Source organism: Aulostomus chinensis, chromosome 23, assembly GCF_037954235.1.
Source record: "Aulostomus chinensis isolate RoL2024-O1b breed Wild chromosome 23, RoL_Achi_v1.0, whole genome shotgun sequence".
In the NCBI taxonomy this organism is placed as follows: domain Eukaryota; kingdom Metazoa; phylum Chordata; class Actinopteri; order Syngnathiformes; family Aulostomidae; genus Aulostomus; species Aulostomus chinensis.
The window spans coordinates 16,668,013-16,689,090 of NC_141342.1; the positions used below are offsets into that span (position 1 = coordinate 16,668,013).

The 21,078-nt window shown below is 41.1% G+C and overlaps 2 protein-coding genes across 2 annotated transcripts in view; one reads left to right on the forward strand and one right to left on the reverse strand.

Moving 5' to 3' along the window:
- The window catches only part of dock1 (dedicator of cytokinesis 1), a 175,307-nt gene that overhangs the window by 58,730 nt on the left and 95,499 nt on the right, over positions 1–21,078 (forward strand). The window contains exons 24-27 of the mRNA XM_086194482.1: positions 342–412; positions 4,813–4,919; positions 10,491–10,618; positions 13,149–13,244. Coding sequence (XP_086050608.1) covers positions 342–412; positions 4,813–4,919; positions 10,491–10,618; positions 13,149–13,244 — 402 coding nt within the window. The remainder of the gene's footprint in view (positions 1–341; positions 413–4,812; positions 4,920–10,490; positions 10,619–13,148; positions 13,245–21,078) is intronic.
- Positions 19,032–21,078, reverse strand: part of insyn2a (inhibitory synaptic factor 2A) — a 29,812-nt gene continuing 27,765 nt past the window's right edge. The window contains exon 4 of the mRNA XM_086194483.1: positions 19,032–21,078. This exon is cut by the window's right edge and continues 562 nt beyond it. The gene's annotated coding sequence lies outside the window, so the exon portion shown is untranslated.

Genomic DNA, 21,078 nt, shown 5'->3' on the forward strand with positions numbered 1-21,078 from the left:
TTCATGGGCTTCTCCAAATGGTTTGGAGTAAAAGCAAAACATGACTTTTGCAAAGCACAATTTGTGAATATCATTTAAGCTTCTTTTATACAGATGATATCAGCCTTCACACCGATCAGTTGTCAAATATCAGATCAGATATCTGCAGAAAAATAAAAGCATCTACTATTGTGCTTCCCTATTGGTGATCACCTGTCACCTCCCAGCCAGTGTTGGGTGGGATTAACTTCCCTTTCCTGCGATGCTGTGCAGGATAAACATGATAGTAAAAGAACGAATGAGTATACTTCTTAACTTGGCGCTAGAAATGATTGTGTGATGTTTCTTTTGATCATCTGTAGGGGGCTGCACTGAAGTACATTCCTACCATTGTCAATGATGTCAAACTGGTCTTTGATCCAAAGGAGCTCAGGTAAATTCATGTAATACATTCGATGGTGGCATGTTTGAGTGATTTTGTATTGATGAGTACTGTAGACCTCCATGACTCTTGAGAGAAATGCATCTGATCATATCGTATTTCTCCACTGTTTTCCTGGTAAGAGGTGAGTAAACTTTTCCCCCTTCTGCGAGTTTCTGTGAAAATTCTCTTCAGCTCAAGTGTTCTCGTAATTTCTACACGAATGAGTACTTCACGTATCTCTAACAGGCTAATTGGATATTGTGACTGCAAAAGAATAGGACCATTTTTATTTCTTGTCACTTTTTAAAAAATTCAACTTGTCGCCTTGGAAAAACACTTGCTGCTCCACTCTTACTTGAGAGATATCAAATGTTTATGCTACTGTGATATGAAATCCTATTTGTGCCTCCACGCTGGTGAAAACGCTGCTCAAAAGTGGGTCAGTTGTTACCCTTTTTTGTTGTTGGTTTATTTGTTTTTAGGTTGTCAAACATTTTAGGGAAAGCACTGGAGTGTCATTTAACTTTTCTCAACCCAGATTGTGGGTGGATGCCATGCAGAGGCCATTAGGCTGCTAATTAATCGTTATTATTTAGAATCCTGGTTGAGGTAATGAAAATGGCAGCTTAACAAGCCTTGGAGCTGTGGTTGTATCTCACTGTGCAACATTTGGTCGCAGCAATAAAACATAATTTAGCAGATGTTTACAACAAGAGTGGTACAGTTTAAAAAATGGAATTACGTTTGCTGTACATAAAGCAGAATATATTAAAATATTGTTTAGAGGCTTTACATTTACTCCATATATTTTTGAGTGATGGGAGGGTCCCACAAAACTATTGGATGAGTCTCTGCATTAAAAAAAAACCAAACAAAAAAAAACACGTCGAATTCAGTATTACTTTAAAAATTTAGAGTCAGAAAAACTTTCATTGCAGCAGACTTACAAATGTGTGCAGAGGTCAATATCATTCAGAAAAGATATTCTCTGATGTAAATCAAACTTTAAAAGACATTTTGTTCTGTAATTCTCCTCATAAAAAAGATAAAATCATACATGATTTACACCAGTTTTTCTTTCTACCTGATTGTCTCATGATGAATTCAGATTTGTAAGCACAGATGGTTTACAATAAGACAGTAGGCGATTAAATCAGTTGGCTTGTTTGGTGGCTAATGCTTTTGCTTTTCTTAATGATGCAATGGGAAGCCTGTGAAAAATGGGACTGTCATAGTCAAATTCCATTAAAATGATTTCATCATTAATTAAGAAATCTATCATTGCAGTATTTGCCACAGCTGCTGATGCAAGGAGATAGAATACACTGGTATGAAATAAAACCTTCCCTCAGGGAGGCAAAGGTCATCAAATGACAGGCTGTTGTTCTTTATTATCACTTAAATACTGAATTGGTTGAAAGGGGGGAGATTATACACAAAATTCTCTTAAATATCTTCGAGGGAACCCTGTATTATTGCATATTATTTCATCAAATATCTTAAAATTAGAACACTGATATTTAAGGATTAGTCCCACGACATGTTGGTATTTTCCAGAACTCAAAATCTGCTTTGCCAGTTCATTTGCAAGCATGCCCAAGCAGCCTCCTCCATTCTCCGGCGTCCAGCAGCTGGTCTACTGCCATTTCAACAGCAGATTCTGGGCCACACAGGAGTGCCAATCCTTGCCTCTGGCCTCCTCTCTATCACTATCGCAGCCACAGTCAAGGGGGGCACAGAGGGAGGTAAAAGACAGTCTGTTAGCCCATCCGTTCAATCTACCATCCACCATCTCCCCTCAGCTCTCTGTCCAGGTCTTTCAGCTCCCCAGACTCTTTCTTTCTCCAGCACCCTCAATCTATATTTAAAGGGCAGTCAGCAATCCTAATCCAAAACATCTTTTGTTTTGTTTTGTTACGTTTTGTTTGGGAGTGTGTATGTGTGTGCACAATAAAACCAAATCTAGGGTTTGTGCATCACTGTTCCTGTAAATGGCAAAGTGCCTCCAACATCATTACATCCAATCACCAACAGGGGGCGATAAGTTTTGTTCACCCACAAGGAGTAGAGGTACAGAACGACAGAAATTACTTCAGAGATATTACCTGGAAAACTTGATGCCAGGTCAGAGAAGTCTCAAAGAAATATTACAAGTCCAGTTGCCTCTAATACAGCACTAGAGAGTTGTTCTAAAAATGTATTTCTAGCAAACCTCAAATTCTTTCAATAGCAAAATATATTCCTCTTGTAATTTTATTCTTCCACCGATTATACTATAGTAAGAAGAAAATCTAAGTGAAGCAGAGATGGTAGAGTACAATTTACTGATACTCTTGAGATTGCTAACAATGATGGCATTGATGTATTTAACAAAACTACCCCTCCACAATTTTGTGGGTACCAATACAGTACTGGTATGGTACCAGTACCCGATGTCACGTCCTTTTCAAAAAGTGGAAAACTTTTGAATTTTACACATTTGTTTTACTAATGCTAGTACTACTGTAAAATGCCAAGTTAGCACAATTCAAGACATTGATAAAAGTTGACAGTAAATTCAAAAACAATCTAAACAACTAGCTAATTGTTTATTTTTTATTTATTATTTATTATTACAGTCATCCTCTGGGTCGTCCTTGTCCATGATGCTCCCTGAAGGCGGTGTGCTCATGCTAGCAAGCTGGTGTGCTGCTCGCACCACTAGTTAATGGTACAGCAAGAGACTTCAGTTTGAGGGTAGCTTCTAGGCTATTAAAAAATGTGCACTGGCTGTTAGATATATCTGATGTTCCACCAAGTGTTTCTGCATGTTGGATGTTTTGCCCTGCCCTGCCCTGCCCTGCCCTGCCCTGCCCTGCCCTGCCCTGCCCTGCCCTGCCCTGCCCTGCCCTGCCCTGCCAGGCACATTCCATCTCAAACATTGCAGTCTACACTTGCTAAATAAAACCATGCTACCTGGACTTCCATAGCAATAACAGTTCCTCCCCCTAGTCGAGGCTAAGCTATTTGTCAACTCATAGAGACATTGTGGCCGTTGATAAATTCGATTCAGTTGTTTCTTCACATCCGTCCTGGATGACACTTCAATATAATACGCAGTCATGTTACCTGGCTAACAGAGGACGTTTCACCCCAGTAGAGAAGATGCTAGGAGCTTTACCATCTGTTGTGGTTTACAGGTTACATATGGAAATGTCTTCTTTTCATATTTAATTCTGAAAGCAGTCATTTAACCTCAAACCACCCGCTTGGCTTATCTCACTGCCTGACTAGAGGTGGCATCAGTTGTTTCTGTTGTTAGCACAAACCTGGCCGAGCGGCTGAGCTGGAGGCGGCTAAATTGAAGCCTTGGGGGTGGAGGTGTTTCATCCCCTGCCAGAACCTTGTTTTCTCCTCCTTGAACCGGGACTTGCCAACATAATGAGCATCCTGTCTCTTCATTGAGGAGAAAAATGTCAGCTTCATGTGTTTGCATGATTGTGGTTTTGGCTTTAAGACTTACAACTGCTTATAGTTTCATAAATGTGTTGATAAATCACCAGGTTTAAAAGAAAAGAAAAGTTGAATTTGCCTGCATTGGCATTTAAATCTTTGTAGACCTCATCCTTCTAGACGGCTAGAAGAGAGAGACCGTATTTAAGTCTACTGAGTCCATTGGAGGCCACGCGCACCCACAGTATTGGCCTGATTAGGCTTCAGGGTTGTGTGGATATACGGAACCGCTGGATTGACGGTTCTCCAACCCTGCTGTCAGGTTTTTTTCTACCCTGTGTGGATGGATGTGTGTGGTTTGTGTGTTTTGGATAATGACTGGTCACTCGTCTTGTTTCCAGCAATGTATTTTGACATACATTGGAAGTATTACGTGAAAGGAGGTTGAAGAAAACCATAACATTAGAATATTCAGTTAGCTTCACTTTATGTAAGCTAGCTTGAAGTGGCTTGTCAAAAAATTGTAAACATGCAAAAACATGTGAAAGCTGTTTTTGTTTTTTTCCAATAAGAAAAAAAGTCACGTTACTTACCAGCTGTTTCTGCTTCCGCTTTCCCAGATATTCCCAATATTAATCTGAGTCAACATGGCTGATATCAGTTCGAGTGAAAGAACTAAATTTTTCCCTGGCAGATTCACAAGATGACCTCCTCCTCTTCTTCTTCTCGTCTGTTAAAGCTGGGCATAACATTACTAATCCCAACATCTTTGAAAGGAAATACAATTTGTTAAATCTGGTTTATTAATCTCAATCTGTTGATGGAAACTTGCCGTATTTGCATTTCCGGTTCTACAACATTTCCAAAACGTAATTAAAATTTGCTGACTGTTGACTGGAAACAGGGCTATTGGAGTCAGTCAGCCAATTCCTGATGGCTGCTGAATTTGACCTTTCGTGCACTTTCTTCCTCTGCAGCAAGCTGTTCACCGAGTTCATCTTGAAGGTTCCTCTGGGTCGCCTGGTGAAACAGAAGCTAGACTGCCTGATTGACATTGTCCATAGCGATCTCTTCACTCATCACGGTGAGAGCGAAAGAACACACACGCACGCACAGACACACACACACACACACATGCACACACGCTGCCTGCACCATCACTCATGGTGCAGTAATGTGGGACACATCACCTGCCTTCCCCAGGCAACCTTGTGTGAGCCTGTAGTAAAGGTCACTGGGGAGGTATGTGGAAATTTTTGTTCTCTATAAGAACGAAACATCTCAACTGTAACAATCACCTGTACTCATCTTGATCAAAAACATCAGTATTACCAAATCTTAAAATCTGGACACCCAATATCATGCCAAGATGATGAGCAGAAAAATGTCAGTGCAGGATCGTGGCTGTTGAGACTCAGAACGGCTCCGAAAGACTCCCAACTGTTCGATCTCGTTGAGCTACACTTTGTTTGTTTGTGTTGATAAACGAATCACCAGAATAAAAAGTTGAGTAGTTTACATCGGCGTGGAAAGCTGCACAGTTCTCATACTAAGAGATGGCAGCTTTAGCGGAATTTAGAAACAGCTTTTCCTTCTTTTCCAATTCCTTTGTCTTTAACAGAATCTCCATGCAAAAATGTCATACACACCTACACTCAGTCACCGTCCCCTGTACTATGTTTTGGCCATGTTGTGTCAAATGTGAGGGCAGGGGATGAACGTTAATGATGTTAATGACACCTGACTCCCCAGCCTCTTCTGTCAGGCTACCCTGCAGGAGAGAACACCGCAGGCACTGCCCTCCTGCAGCCATCGAGGGCCAAGCATTACGTTACAGGCTTAAAGTCCTGCAGGGCTATATTAGGTTAGGTCAGGACATATTGTCCTGTGTTGGTAGATTAAATGCAAAGTTTATAACCAAATGAAATAGTAACAGTAATTTATGCAAATGACTAATGCAAATGAAGTAGAAAACAATTATCCACTCGCATGGCTGCACTCTGCCTCTGTCATCAGCAGGTTGTTCAGATCAGCATGGATGGAACCAAAACAAGTGATGAGCTGGAATTTGAAATGTATGAAGTGTCATGTTTATAATAAAGAATAAGCCTCGGTGAATGATGTCTTATAATGAACACAACACTGTAAATATCTGCTACCTGACAGGCCAGGCCTTTTCAAACGTACACCATAAAATTCTGTGATTTGTTTGGCCAGTTAAATGAGTTCATCCTCTGGTCGCTTCTATTGATCTGTGGGTGTAATTGTTGACAGGCAAGTCGTCTTGGAGCTTGTGAGGCCTGCTGATCAGTCGGACCGTTGATAACCTGATATTCGGAGCTTTTACGATGATCTGAATTTTTTCTTTTTTGATAGATATAATCTGAATGCAGATGAAAATTAATATAACAATGGTTTATTTGTACTGGTGCAATCTGATTGCAGTGTCTGATTGGTTGCATGTCATGAGTAGTAGCTCGTTGACACTGAAGAATGCTCTGCAATAGACAGGCACAGAGGGATGAGTGGTTTCCGAAGTGTAATGGCAATAATAATAAAGAAGTCCTCATTATGATATAACAACATAGCAGCATATACAGAATGTAGCGTGCGCATGTTGGCTCTATCAATCAGCCACCTCCCTGCCCGCCGCCGCCACCACCACCACCACCACCACCACCACCAATGGGTTGTAAGACACAGTAAAGATTTTGTAAAGGTCAATAATCCAATATGGTTGCCACTGGAAGTGAAAACTTCAGATCATACATTGTCCAAATGACGCACCGACCATTCTTAAGGAATTGACTAAGATATGAAGCAAATGTATCAGGCGCATAATAGACTGACGGACTTTAAGGACAATTCAATAATCCAATATTGTTGCCACAGGAAGGTAACGGTTATTGAGTCATAATACGATCTCAAACTGGTGGCAACAAGGCCAAAGACACAGCCTCTGCAAAGTCACCAATTTCTTAGATTAAGCAGCTGACTAAAAAAAAAAGAAAAGAAGCAAATCGATGATGGCAGGCAAAAGATCGATCAGTGACCCACTGTGACTGCTTTAGGAAGTTAGCAACAACGAGCAAAAATGATAGCAAGCCAGCCTGAACCGTAGCAGAAACCATGTATAAAGTTTCATAACATTCAGTGAAATAGATCATCTGAGCCGGTTTCCAGAGCCAGAATGACCTGAAGAAAGCGACAGAATGAGAGGAGAGAGAGAAGAGAATATCAGTCATCAGTCTCTTTGATTTCCAATAATCAATACATGCTGAAAATCTCCTCTTGTCTTAAAGAACACGTGTTCTTGATTAAGAGGACTTAATTACCACGTGAAATAGTCCTTTCCATGTCAGTATCAAGCTGAGCTCCACTTTAAATGCGTTTTATTGCAGATATTTCCCACCATGATGAGCTTATTAGCTAGTCCGACAGCTTTTATGGCAGCTTAATCGCTTGAAAAACGGGCAAAATACTCAAGAACCTTAAGTGGTCCTGAATACATCCCCTCCCCGACCAAACCCCAAAGTGAAATGTACTGGAATGCTCGGAGCAAAGGAGCAGCCAGCGAGAGGCAGCAAGGTGCATTTCATAGCGACAGTTCTCATCTGCATGCACCGTCCTGTAAGCTGAACATTATCATATTAAATGTTTTGTCTTTAATGTGTATTTGAATTTCCCAGTGGGCTTATTTCTTTGCGAAATTATTAATTCATTAAATGAGATGACATCCTGGTTTCTGTAGTTATGTTTTAAATACAAACGTTGAACGTGACACTTAATGAACTCAGTAAATGGTCTCTCCTTTTTTTAACTCCTATTTTGAGGCCTTGTGTCATCTTTACAGTGGCTAATGTAAAAGTAGACAGAGCGGGATGGGCACATAAATCACTTGCAAATGGGCTCATTGGAAAAGAACAAATATGTCAGCTGCTCTCCTGGTCTGTGGTAAAGGGAAAAATCACTGTAGCGTCTAAAATCTGTTTGCGCTGGAAGTTTGAGGAGAGTGCTCATGGTTTAGCTTGATAGTTCCAGTCTGCTTATCCTGGTCCCACCCTGCTCGGGAGAGTGTGTGTGTGTGTGTGTGTGTGTGTGTGTGTGTGTGTGTGTGTGTGTGTGTGTGGATACACTCATACTTCATCTTCCTTTATGCATTTTCCACCTGTGTGTTTTAGTTTAAAGGAGGTACAATTGCTATTGGAGCTCCACACAATGTTAAACACCCCCAGACAGGAGATTTGGGTGTGTGGTAAACCTCTGGAAGATTACAGAGCGCACACACACACACACACGCACGTATAAACACATATTTTCCCTGTAAGCTGTGTAAGGTTGGTTGTTTGGAATTCTGTGCCACAGCACTAAAAATATTTCAAAGCAGATATGGTTGTCACTTTCTGTGTGTCAAGGTTTTCACAAAATAAAAGGGAACTCTTAAAATCAGTGTATTTTCATCCATTTTCTAGCTTAAGTGAATATTGCTATTGCTGATATTATTGCTTTAACAGATATTGCTTTTTTTTAAACATAAGGTAAATATAGCGCCTTGAGAAAAAAAATTTAATTTTTTTTTCTTTTTTAAGAAAATATAACAATCTGAACTTGTGTATGTGTATGTCAAAATATTAGCCTTTTGAAAAACACGGAAAGAATTCCATTAACCTGCATCCATAACAGCAACTGCATATATTAAGGCGGAACCTTTGACTTGGAACTACAGATCATTTTTTAGTGACACTGGGGTGAAATAAACTGGAGCCCAGCAGTGTGTGCGGGAGTTTTTTTTCCCTTCTGTTTCGAGGTTTCAGCAATTTGACTGATACGCACGCACACACATACGTATACACACACACACACACACACACACACACACACACACACACACACACACACACACGCCCCAGGATACCGTATTACCACTCAAACCTAATTTAGAATCCATAAAGCATGATGTTTGTGTTTTGATGAGTGAAATTACACTTTTTGTCCCAGTTGATTGGTTGCCCTATTATCTGTAAAGCAGAGTGATTGTATTGATTCTGAATTGAAATCCAACGCTCAGTGGCAGCATTGTCTCTCCACTGGTATTTTGAAGACTCCTCCTTTCGTCTGCCATTGTTTTGGTGATTATTTTTGGCTCTTTTTGTTCTCATTCTTTTCTCTTATACTCGCTTCTTCTTAGAGCCTTGCACGGCAATGCCCCATTTTATTGTCTTTATTAGCTTTTTTCTTTACCTCTTGGTGTGTTCAGAGGAATAGAATCACCTTAAGAGACAAAATGTTTTACTTTTTTGACACTCCTCTCTCGAATGGATCTCTCAACAATGCAGTGAGCCCTTGGAAAGCAGAAATATGCGTACAAATTTTTGCATCTGGTAAAGAAAGATGTTTTTAAGATGGGTTATTGATCTCCCGACCAACTTTTATTCTGTGTGTATGAATGTTTCCAGACTTAAATCGCCTTAATGTCCTCTCAACCCTCTTCTTGATACTTTTGTAATGGAGCTCAACTCCAACATTTGTCCTTCGGCTTTAGGTATCACCCACCCTCTGAGAACACAAACGCCACTGAGATTTCAATCTACAGGCTTAATAAAAATATGATTCTTCCTCACACATCACCTTTGATTTCAGCTCCATGTCAAATTCCGACAAAATTCTCATCCTCAAATTCGTAATTTTGTGAGGTTTCTGTCATTTTCCGTACAGTATATCAAACCTTTGAAGTTGGATCGTTCCTGTGAGTTTGTCAGCGTCAGTAGGAAAGTTTTCTGTTTTCTCTCTACTCTTCCTGCTTTGGTTTGTTATTTTAGCTGCAAATGAGACTTTACATAATGATATTCCATGCATGGCATTGTTTTATTAACGGGATCATGCTTGACTCCTTCATCAGAGCAGCTACAGCCTCTGTTGGTCTCTGGGTCAGTAGCAACTTCCCTGGTTTCCCTTGTGTAACCTGGTGTTAATCTCAAGGGACTTCCAGGTTGAATAGAGATGAAATGAAAATGAATTTAAAAAGAACAACAACAACAACAACAACAGAAGATCACTTAGAAAATGAATAGAACTATTTTGGCCAGCTTGTCTATTAAATATGAGTTGGTTTTTGGGCTGTCAAATCTTTCAAAAGATAAACATTTCTTCTACAAATAAAAGAAGAAAAAACCTAGATTTGCATTTTTTTCAATTTTAATTTTGCGTGTTATGTCTTAAAACCTTTGGATGATGTCACATCCTTCTTCATTTTACATTCCACAACAGAACAACACAACTAGACACGTAACATCTCTTACAGGAGCATGTATTTAATACAGAAATGAACTGCATTCTCTACACACACCCCCATATTAATTTTCATGTAAAGTACAATCACAATTGTATGTATAGTTGACTTTAGAATATTTATTGACAGCCCTTGTTGACTTATAGATATTTTAAAGGGAACGTTTGACATTGGCCTTTGTTCAGAAATGTAGTCACACCTGTTTTGATAATTCCACTCCAGTGGACACTTGCTTGAACTTGGTCCTGTGAGCTCTCTGGAAGAAAGTAACATTGTCAGTTTCACAGCAGCACCACACATCTGCACGGAGAGCGCGTCCATCATCTGCTCAACGTGTTAATCAGTGAGTGTTTGGCGTCCCTGCAGATTGCCGTGAGATCCTCCTGCCTCTGATGACGGAGCAGCTGAAGTTCCACCTGGAGAAACGCGAGGAGCTCAGGGCTTGCTGCCAGCTGCTCAGTGACATCCTGGAGGTGCTCTACCGGAAGGATGTGGTAAGGAACACAACTCCCCAGGATGGTTAGAGTCTCTCCAGGATAAACAAGTGGTTTGATGACTTGACTTTTGGCATGTGGATAATATTACAATATGAAAGGAGAAAAAAAAGGAAACTTAAACATAATTTTTCTAATTTTTATTGGAAAATCCTTTTAAATCATGATGGGGTTCTATTGTTGAAATATGCCAAACAGAGGTGTTTTCTTATTCCTGTAGAAGACCGAAACACCAATTCATAAGTCTCTCAACTATCTGGTAGTTGTTAAATCAAAGTAAAGCAACTTATCATAGGTTGCCAATCTATGTATTAATTACAAAGTGGCAATTTATTCCCAGGCAGCCGTGGGAAAGAGGCAGAAACATGACTCATGAATTATGTTCACTTTTAGCTTTTTGCGTGTTGCTTTATTTAGTTAAGCTCTCCTAAAAGTGTCCGCTGCTTTAACTTTTCTTTAAAATTGTCCTTTCCCTCGTTTGAGAACGGAACAGATTGCAGTCGTTTTTTTGGTTAAAGAAAGAAAAACGAAAGATAAGAACATGTAAAGGAAAAAGCTTAAAAACAACAACAACAACAAACGAAACGAAAAACATAGCAGCCGTCTTCGGTTTGCTGGTTTAAAAAGGAAAATGAAAGAAGCGACTGATATTTTCCATCATTTAATGACAACGGTTATCATTTAGTGTATCATGTCTTCAGCCGCTGTCAAATGTGTCTTTACCGTAGCAGTCAACAACAACAGCAGATACCTTAAAAGCAGCAACAGCAACTACCTGTTGACAACCACTACTTCCCGGGTTTAAAGTGAACTCACGACAGCTGGTGACGGGCAGGTGGTCGTCAGGTTGGCCGAGTGACTGATGTCTGCGTGTCCTTGTGCAGGAATTGACACAACGACTCACACTTTTGAACAGAAAACCCCTGGTCTGGAAAATGTGTACTTGATGTAGTGGCGTGGAGCGATGCGGAAATCTTAATTGCTAATTATACGTTAATTTTTATGAATTAAAGTAACACATACAAACCAAAAATTTTGTGGAACGTGCCAGACGGTACTCCAGGGATTTCCTCAAGGCTGGAAGGTACGACTCAGGCTTCACACACTTGGCTGCCACGCTCTTGTTTCATCTTCTTCCATAACCAGACTCCTGATGTCTTCCCTCAGGCCCTCTGACTCCCCTCGCCATTGATCACCATGGCCCGGCCTCCCACATGGACTCTGCTAGGGATTATCCACTTCTACCGCTCGCTCTGCCTTTCACACTCCTCCCCCGTTTCTCATAGTGAAACCAAATAAAACTTCAGTTGGTTGTGCAATGGATTTGTGTGAGAAAATATGAATGATGGGCTATGAATTTTGGGAGATTTATCTGGAAGAAGCTGTTGGCCGGAACCTGGCATCAGGTTGTCCATCTGTCCCTATGTCCCATTATTTGTTAACTCAATATTTCAGGAGGTACTTGAGGGAGTTTCTTCAAATTCGGCTCTAATGTCCACTGGGACTTAAGGATGAACTCAGCAGATTTTGGTGGCTAAAGGTCACCGTTGTCTCATCCGAACAACAGAAGCACTCTAAGGAAATGTTATCTAATATAGGACAAACTTCCACTGGGACTCAACGGTGAACTAAACAAATTTCACACATCGCAAAAGTCTCTGAGTTTGTTACAAAACCTGTGCAAATGGTAGAGACCGTAATAAGAAACTCTCCTTTGTCCTATCACAGGCAGTCGAAGGCAAGTTCAAGGAAAAGTGTTTCAATAGTAGAGCTGCAATGTCGGTGTTCTTCGCTGAAAGACACGATTGTAAAAGGATTGTTGAATATGTGAGACATTATCATAATTACTAATATAGAAGCAATTCTTAACTAAATTAAGGAATCCTACCTTGTCTTTCGTCATCCTCTCTTGTCTTTGTTTAGGAAAGCTCAATCCAACAACAACCTGTTACCTAGCAACCTGCTACTGTTTCACTGGTTGTTTTATAACCCGTCACATTCTCTAATTGAAACATTCACTGATTCAGTCAATCTGACTGAAGACTTTTTTTTAAAAAGTCAGTGACAATGCAGTGTACGTTATACACCCATATTCTTTGGTGATATATCGGCAGTGACAGTTGCTCACTGGTAGTGTTTATCAAATGAGATGGAACCAACAATTTATACATCAGCAGAACCTGTAAGAGCAGAATGCAGCAAAAACTCAGTTTTCTGTTTCCCTTATTTTCCCTCTTCGTCTGCCCTCAAAGCTTTTAATGCAACCCTCGTTCCAGTATGACTTCTATAAATGTCTGATGTGTCAGATAGTAATTTAGGGAAAATGTGGGAAGTGACAGAAGTGAAAATGGATGCACCGAAAATCGGAATGCAAGATGTCACCATAAAATGCATCTTTACAAACAAACACGTTTCCCCATGTGAATTTTTCGAGGATTTGTTTATCCTGCTGGATGTGTAATCGCCTCATCTCTTCCCTATGTTTACGTGTGGATATATTCATTGTGTCTGTGTGTGTGTGTGCGTGTAGGGTCCCACCCAGTGGCATGTGCAGATCATCATGGAGAAGCTTCTGAGGACTGTAAACAGGACGGTTATCTCCATGGGTCGTGATTCTCCTCACATTGTAAGTCCTTCTGCGGATGCTTGTAGTGCAGCCGCAGTCTCCTCTTCCTCTTCCTCTGGTTTACACACACACACACACACACACACACATTTCGTGGTCTCTAAACCACAACCAACTTAACTCCCAGCATCCCACTGCAACCTCAGTTCCATTCCAAAGACATCATTATAGGTCAACTCTACCTTAGCAGAATGCTGAAGGCGTCTCTTTGATCGGCCCATATCTTCATCTCGACAGTTGTTTTGCTGTGTCATTTTTTTTTTTATGTGTGTATGATTCCTCAGTGCTGTAATATAATCACCCCCCACACTCCTCCAACGCCACACTGCATCAGTCTCTCTTCATCTCTCCATCTCTGTCTCTCTCTTTCTCTCTCAGCCTGTGGAAATTAATACACTTATCAGTCATCATATAAATACACTGCCTGCTTGATGTGCATGGCAAAGACTTAATCCATTTTCCACGAGTCCACAGAGTACAATGAATGTCAGCTCTTGTGGTCTTTGACTCATGAGTATAAACTTCTTTATTTTTGGACATTCTACTATATCCTGCTGACGTCTGTATTCATGCCTGCAGCTTCTGATGTGACAGATGGGGAGAACCATGTAATGAATGTGTTCTCTTTATGCCTTGTATGATGGGGATTTCTCTCAAGGCACTTAAGAGGTTATTCTATGGCCTAATTAGATATAGCTTAGTGATGTGAGTGGCATTTTCTCAGGGCATCAAGTGCATGTATTATAAAATAATTGTTAAAATGCACATATGTCTTTTGTGTGTGTGTGTGTGTGTATATAACACACACACACACACACACACACACACACCATGGTATGCTACGGCCTGGTAATCTTACTTGTTGCTGTAATACCCATCCCCCTCCCATCATGTGTATATGCATGCATCACCTCTTAAAATCAAAGCTTATCTACTTTTATTAAGTGCTTATATAAATAAAGGCAGCAGTACTCTGAGTTATCACACACTAATCCCCCTGTGTGCACCCAGCTTCTCACACTTGATAGGGACATGCAGTCACCTTGCAGAGACAAATAGCAAGATTCCACAATGTAAATCATTAAATTTAAGGGTGAAGACTGTGTGTGAGGTCAAGGTAAGGTCAGCGCCAGGATGACTTTCCAGGAATTTAACGCAAATAAATGAAACAACATCATGCTTGCCTGGACTTGTGAGTCTGTGTACTGTCATAATGATACAGTATCTGCAGCCATCATCCTTTGTCCCCTGTGTCTTTACTTTTTTCTTTCATTGTTCTCTTCTTCTCCCACTTCTCTCTCTCTCTCTCTCTCTCTCTCTCTCTCTCTCTCTCTCTCTGAGTTGCAGTAAAGTGACTTTGTATTGCAGAGATTCTTAAGCTGCAGTAACTCTGCTTCTCTCTAGCAATGCACCAAGCTAATCACATAGATGGCGAGCTCTTTTGTTTTATAACAGATCGCCAGCGTGCGTTGCACTGCATAATAAATGGATAATGAATCTGGGTTGAGCTGAGGCTTCCCAGCTGCCCCCCTTCTCCCAGCCAGCTGCCTGCAGGGGGTTTAGGATTCCCACTTCCCTCTCTACCGTAGCTTTCTGAATGTAGCTGTGCCAAAGCACTAACATCGTCATTGGTGGTTTTACAGCAGCGGTGATGTGACCATACCGTCCCATTCGGAACACAGGTTCTACATTTAACCATCCAGTTATGTCAGCTCTCTCTAAGCAACTTGTTTGCAGTTTATGTGCAGTTTATTTACTTAATGCTGTGCCTTAATAGGTTTTGGGAGAAGGGTTTTGATGTACTCAAGCAAATTTTACTTTATTAAGAGTAGGTTGCAGCAATACTTACAGACTTCTTTTTTAAGATTCAATTCCTAATTTGTTCAGTAAAAAACACTGTAAAAACTAGAAGGGAACCATGTAGAGTCTTAAGTGAACAAACATGCCCAAAATTCACTGCATTTCCCTTTCTCTGTGCTACCGCACACCCTTCCATCAGTTTCGGTGAAAGTCGGCAGGTTGTTTTTGCATAAAACATTTACTACCTTGATGGAGTTAAAAAGAGAAAATAATAATATATAATAGAAAGTAGAAGGGCCGCACCAAAAACATAACTCACCTTGACTCCTGACCCGAGGTGCATACTGTACTATGAATTTTGTGCACAGTTACATAATACCTGGGACTCTGCATCACCCTGCGTGCCTGACTTTTATTCATTGCTTGAGATTAAAGACCAGTGGATGTGTCACTGTAACTCTGACCTGCTCCCTTTGCTTCTCTTCCTGTTATTTTTTAAACTATTGCCGGGGTTTTTTGATCATGCATTCATATTTCTATTTGTCTAAATGGCGATCAACCCCCATGAGGGTAACACTCACCTCTGTATTATACAAAGTGCACGTCCCCTCTTGTTGTGGAGATGAAATGGCGTTCTCTGCTCTACCCATGACCTCCTGTGGCCTCTATTGAAACCATCTATTTTGTATACATACGCTGCCGCTGCACTCTGTCTTAATTCACCTCTCTTTGGACAGCTTGCTCTTATGGTTCTAAGGAAGCCCTGCCTATTGTCAGCTGCCTCCATAGCCCTACGCTTAACTGCCTTGACATTTCTGATCACCTGCATCATATTTAGCATCAGGGTGCAGCATGTCCTTTTTTACGCAGTGGGAGTTGGGGGGCACATCGATAGTTTTGAAAGCGGGAGGGTGAACAGGCTCAAACAGCACTTGTATATATCATGAAGCGCTTGGGCTGGACATTGCATTTGAAGCCATAATGATCAATTGGGTTGAGTTTATAACAGTTATGAGGCGTAGTTAGTGCAGCCAGAAGCGTCGTAGCGTTTCCTAATCAGGATTGCTCTTGCTGCCTCTGGGTACTGCTGCCCTCTCTGCAGGCAGATTGCACACTGGTGCTCACACAACAGAGCAGCCAACCACTGACCTTGTTCCTCTGAGTGGCAGCCACTTACATTTAGATTTATGCATTAACGTTCTACTCTGTCTCCCTCCTCTCTTCCTCTCTCTTTCTCTCTTTTCTACTCCCTTTCTCCTCTTTCCTGGTGGTGGTGGTGGTGGACACAGAATGTTGATGAGAGTGATCACACTGAGGGCTCGGGGGCGTCGGGTTTGTTGTGTGTTGTCACTGCGGTACTACACCTGTTAGGACAGAGAGACAGAGGCAGCTCACACATTTGCATGGTTGGACATCCTAGCAGGTTTTATCTTGGTATTCATCTCCAGCCTCTCATGCGTTGACATGAGTTCTGATTTACACGAGGATGGAAGCAGGCTGTTACACACTTTATCTGAAGTTAAAAGGAACCAAATGAGTATGTTTTTCATGATGCAAACCTTTGAGACTGACAGGTCTTTACATATTTTGCCATGAACTGCAAGCAAACACCTAAATGTCAGAGCTAATGATACACTATACCTACATTGCTAGATAATGTTACCCCGCTGCAGTCTTAATGACTGATCAACTTTTCTGACGTCTAACCAACAACAGGTAGTGTTCCGTTATCGCAAGGATGTTCCTCTAGTGTGCAGAAGAAATGGAGTGGAAAGCTGCAGGGAGACTCTGCCTTATTGATTGACAGTATGGGGCTAGAGCCTGTCCTTTGCTGCATGCATTCGCTGACCAAATATGTTGCAACACATCTATTCAGATCAAAAATCTGATACAGAGAGCCAAAGAAACTCACTCACTCACGATCTCTCTGTCTCTCTATTTCTGTCCAGATATTTCTCTCCGTATCTCCTCACTGTTTGTCTCTCCCTCTCCTCCCCTTCTCTCTCTCTCTCTTTCGACTGCTGCAGAGCTCTCAGAAAAAGAAGCATAGCGAGATATGGCACTGCATCATAATGTCTCAGACATGAAGTTATCACTCACCCGTTGCACCTTTCCTCTCACCTCATTTTGCAAAAAACTTGGATTGCCCTCTCGGGTTTGTTTACCCAGTGATCACTCATGTCAGTCACGGGCTTGTGATCATGTCCATCCCCCGTCAGACTGCGGTTAGACGTCAAGTTGCATTACGTTACTTGTTTGTACCTGTGTATGATTCTGAACACACCGGGGAGGCCGATGTTGCCCTCAGGCAGCTTTTTGTATCCACGGGAAGAACTCTGGGGCATTTACCAGGAGAAGGGACGAGATGTCTCTTTTGAGCTCAGAAGTTGAGCTCTGCAGTAACGTCTAGACCCTCTCCTGTCCTGATTGAGAGGGTGGAGTTTGATTATAATTTGTCACAGTGGCTATAGATGGGTGGGGATTCATACGTAGCTGTGGAGCTCATCTTTTGAGCTTTCGACTTAAAGGTGGTCTCATCGGGCTAGTGGAGGTAGAGTGGACATCAAGGGGTAAGATACTGAACCCTCAAATTCTCCTGATGTGTACGTTGACACCTCACCTGGCAGCGTCTACCATCAGTGTGTGAGCGAATTGATTTATCTGCCAGCTCTTAGCGCCCATAGGTACAACGTCAAGCAGGCGTTGTCCCCTGGATGACATTAAAATGAAGATAGCAAGGTTAAGAACTGTTCTGAGCGGGATCTGTGGATCAGAAGCAGGTTTCAAGGCAGGTTGACTTTTTTTTTCTTTCTTTTCCTGGTAATCCATGTGTTTTATTCTGCTCTTGTCTTGTGCGACTTAACTGCAAGAAAGAGATTTAGAGCTGATTTAGGCGTATAGCCAGTCTCAGCTCCTGCTTTTCATCGTCACAGAAAGTAGACTTGATTGCTTTGCGTACAGAATTTCCAGACCTTTCGTTTTAGATAAAAGTTACATTTTTAAAAGATCTGCCCTCCCCCTTAAAAAAAAAAAGGGGTGGAAAATATGGACATAAAATATTGGAATCCGTCCAGTATTGAGCAAGAACACTATTAACCAGCGATTGGGAAATGGCTGTACAGGGCAGTGGTTTGTGTCGAAGAGCATCCTCCGCTGGCACGCTCACATTATTACTCTAACTGACGAACAACATTATGGAAAGGATCCTTCCTCCTCTGCTTCGTCCGGTTTGCTATGATGTTTTTTATGGAGTTCCTGTTTTGTTTTTTTGTTGGTCTTTTGCCTCGATCCTGCCATGCTGTAGTGATGCCAGGGCACTGCAATAACTTTAGCTAATAATATTACCTCCACTCTGTCTGCAGCAGGTCGTTCTGCTCGCTCCAGGAGCAGCATTCCTCTCCGGGAAAAAAAATAAAAATAGGTGCTTTGGTGGGAGATTGCTTTTGTTTGTCTGGCAGCATTCATACCAATCAAAATGGCCACTGCTGACATGATGGTCTGGCACAGCGCATTGTATGGTTCGAGTGTTTTCATCCATGTGTAGCACAACTAGCCATGAGGCGTACAATTGCCCCTTTGCAGCCATTTCATGGTCCCCGATTAGAGTGTTCTCACTCAGAATTGGAATATTGCACTCCACGGAGTGCCCTTCTAGTTTGTCCATGTTTGTCTCCATTCCATTTCATTGTAAGGCGAATTTTGCTGTTTGGGACAAACAAAATAACAATCAAACAACAAAGCATTGCTGGTCAGCTCAACAGCAGTGTGTCTTTCTGACTCCTTTTAGGATCAGTACCGTGGTAACTGAATAAAAACCAGACTCTTTGCAGCGACTGGACACCACTAAGATAAACAAGAAAACGTTTTCCGCAAATTTTGGCAGACAAGGTCATCTGCCAATGGTAAAAGCATCCTGCTCTGCTACTCATAGCTCAACAAATAATACTCACTTTTCTTCAGACTTTGAGAGCTCATCAGACTTCTGCTTTTATTTTTCGTATTTTTTGCATATTAAATATCTTAATTTTTTACTCTTTTTTTTAAAAACAGTATAAAATACACAGTATTGCACATAATAAATCAATTGCACTTCTTTAAGGAACAGATAAACACCTAGTTCTCTCTTAATGCTAATGTATAACTACTGGAAGAAAGCAACCCTGCATGTACAAGAGTGGAGGTGTGAATTACATGTAGCCAACAGAGAGCAGCATGTTAGTGTATGTGAAGGTCAAACCAGTAATATCTTGCAATTTTCCAGGTGACAGCTAGCAAAAATGTTGCCATTATGCCCTTGAATGGCAGGTTTCGTGTCATTCAGGGCAGCGGTTGTGGCATTTTCTTATTTTGAGTCTATTATTGGATTTTAGTTAGTTATTGGATGTCCCGCTTCTTACTTATTTGATGTTACACAACATATGAATGAATCTACTTCAAGTGTTTGTATTTTTTGGGGGGATTATTTTGGCTGTATAATCTTTGAACCCTGTATGGAGGTTATACAGTACATGTGTGTTTACTTTGCAGTCCAATAAATGGGGAATGATGAGCAGGAGCTAATCATTTGAAAACACGTAACAGGAGGGGAAAAAAAAAAAAAAGATTTGTCATTGTCTTTAAAAAATCGTTTCTTGAAAAGCTAGAAAATAGCCTGCAAAGTGGGAGGGTTGTAAAAAGCATGCTAGGCTACAAACCGTGGCACCCTGTGCTGTAGAAGCTGCGGTTGTGATCAGAAGTGGCACATTCAGTCATTCTGGCTTGGTTTCAGTAGCTAACGTGATGTAGGACACCGCAGCAGTACAATCACATATTTTGTCTTTACCCCTCACATGTGCGTAAACCAACATCGTTTAATCATCCGCAGCGTCGCGACTGAAACGATAAAGAATGTTCCAGAGTTTTATACGAATGAACTTGACTGTATGCGTTGCTTTTCTTCAGGGCAAAGGTTTTCAAAGTGCGAGGCGGGCCTCCCCAGGGGGCTCCACGCAGTTTTAGCTTAGACTCAGTGAATGGAGGTGAAATAAATATCAATTATTAAAAGGACATCATGGAGAACAGCTTTATGCATTTGGTATGTTTAAGATATACAGTGTTTTTGGGAAGGATTTTCCCATTTTTCATATTTAATTGGAGTCTGAAACTTACTCAGGTGGGACAGTTCACATATTTAGTTTACTGAATTTATATAAAAATAGCACTAGTAAGCTAGCATGGCTAAATAGTTGGCTGTCTATGAGATCAAATAATACAATATTGTTCCTATAGAGGCATCTGGGAATTCAACTATAAGCTCCTTCAGGCCAAAACCCATCTTCTTGCTGGCATTAAACACGTGTGTGTGTGTGTGTGTGTGTGTGTGTGTGTGTGTGTGTGTGTGTGTGTGTGTGTGTGTGTGTGTGTGTGTGTGTGTCTTTATCTAAGGGGAGGCCCACCATCGCAGACTTTGAAAAGCATATTGAGTTTTATTGACCATCTTCACTGTGACGTTAGTATGAAAGTGTTGAAAATGAAAGTAGAAACTACTGACCTCCTATACTTCATAAATACACAGCCCCCTTTACTGCAGCTCAATAAATATATTCCACTAAACCTTAAGGTGAATGTATATAGATATAGATATATAGATATATATAGAAAAAGTACATTGATGTCTAACTTTGCAAATGTTATTAATAAAATAAGTGTCATTTATTGATTCTTCAAAGTCAGTTGATTCAAGGAGACATTTTAGCGATGGATAGAAAGGGGAACTCCAGTAAACATCTCTTTGTCCTTTCGGGTGTCTGATATCTTCAGATATTACAAAAGTCTCTGATGTTTGTCGGTGACCTAAGTTAATCCTGAAAATAGTTCTTTTCAATAATTCTGGAGAAAGTGTATCCTGAACAGTGTTAATTGTGCTTTGCAGTACAGTGATATGCTGTTGATGTAGACCTCAGAGCGTCGGTGGCTGAAGTTCCAACCTCTCCCGGAGGCTGGGAAGAACGACAAAGTGACTGAACCGGTATCATAGATCAGGGACCCCCGTAGA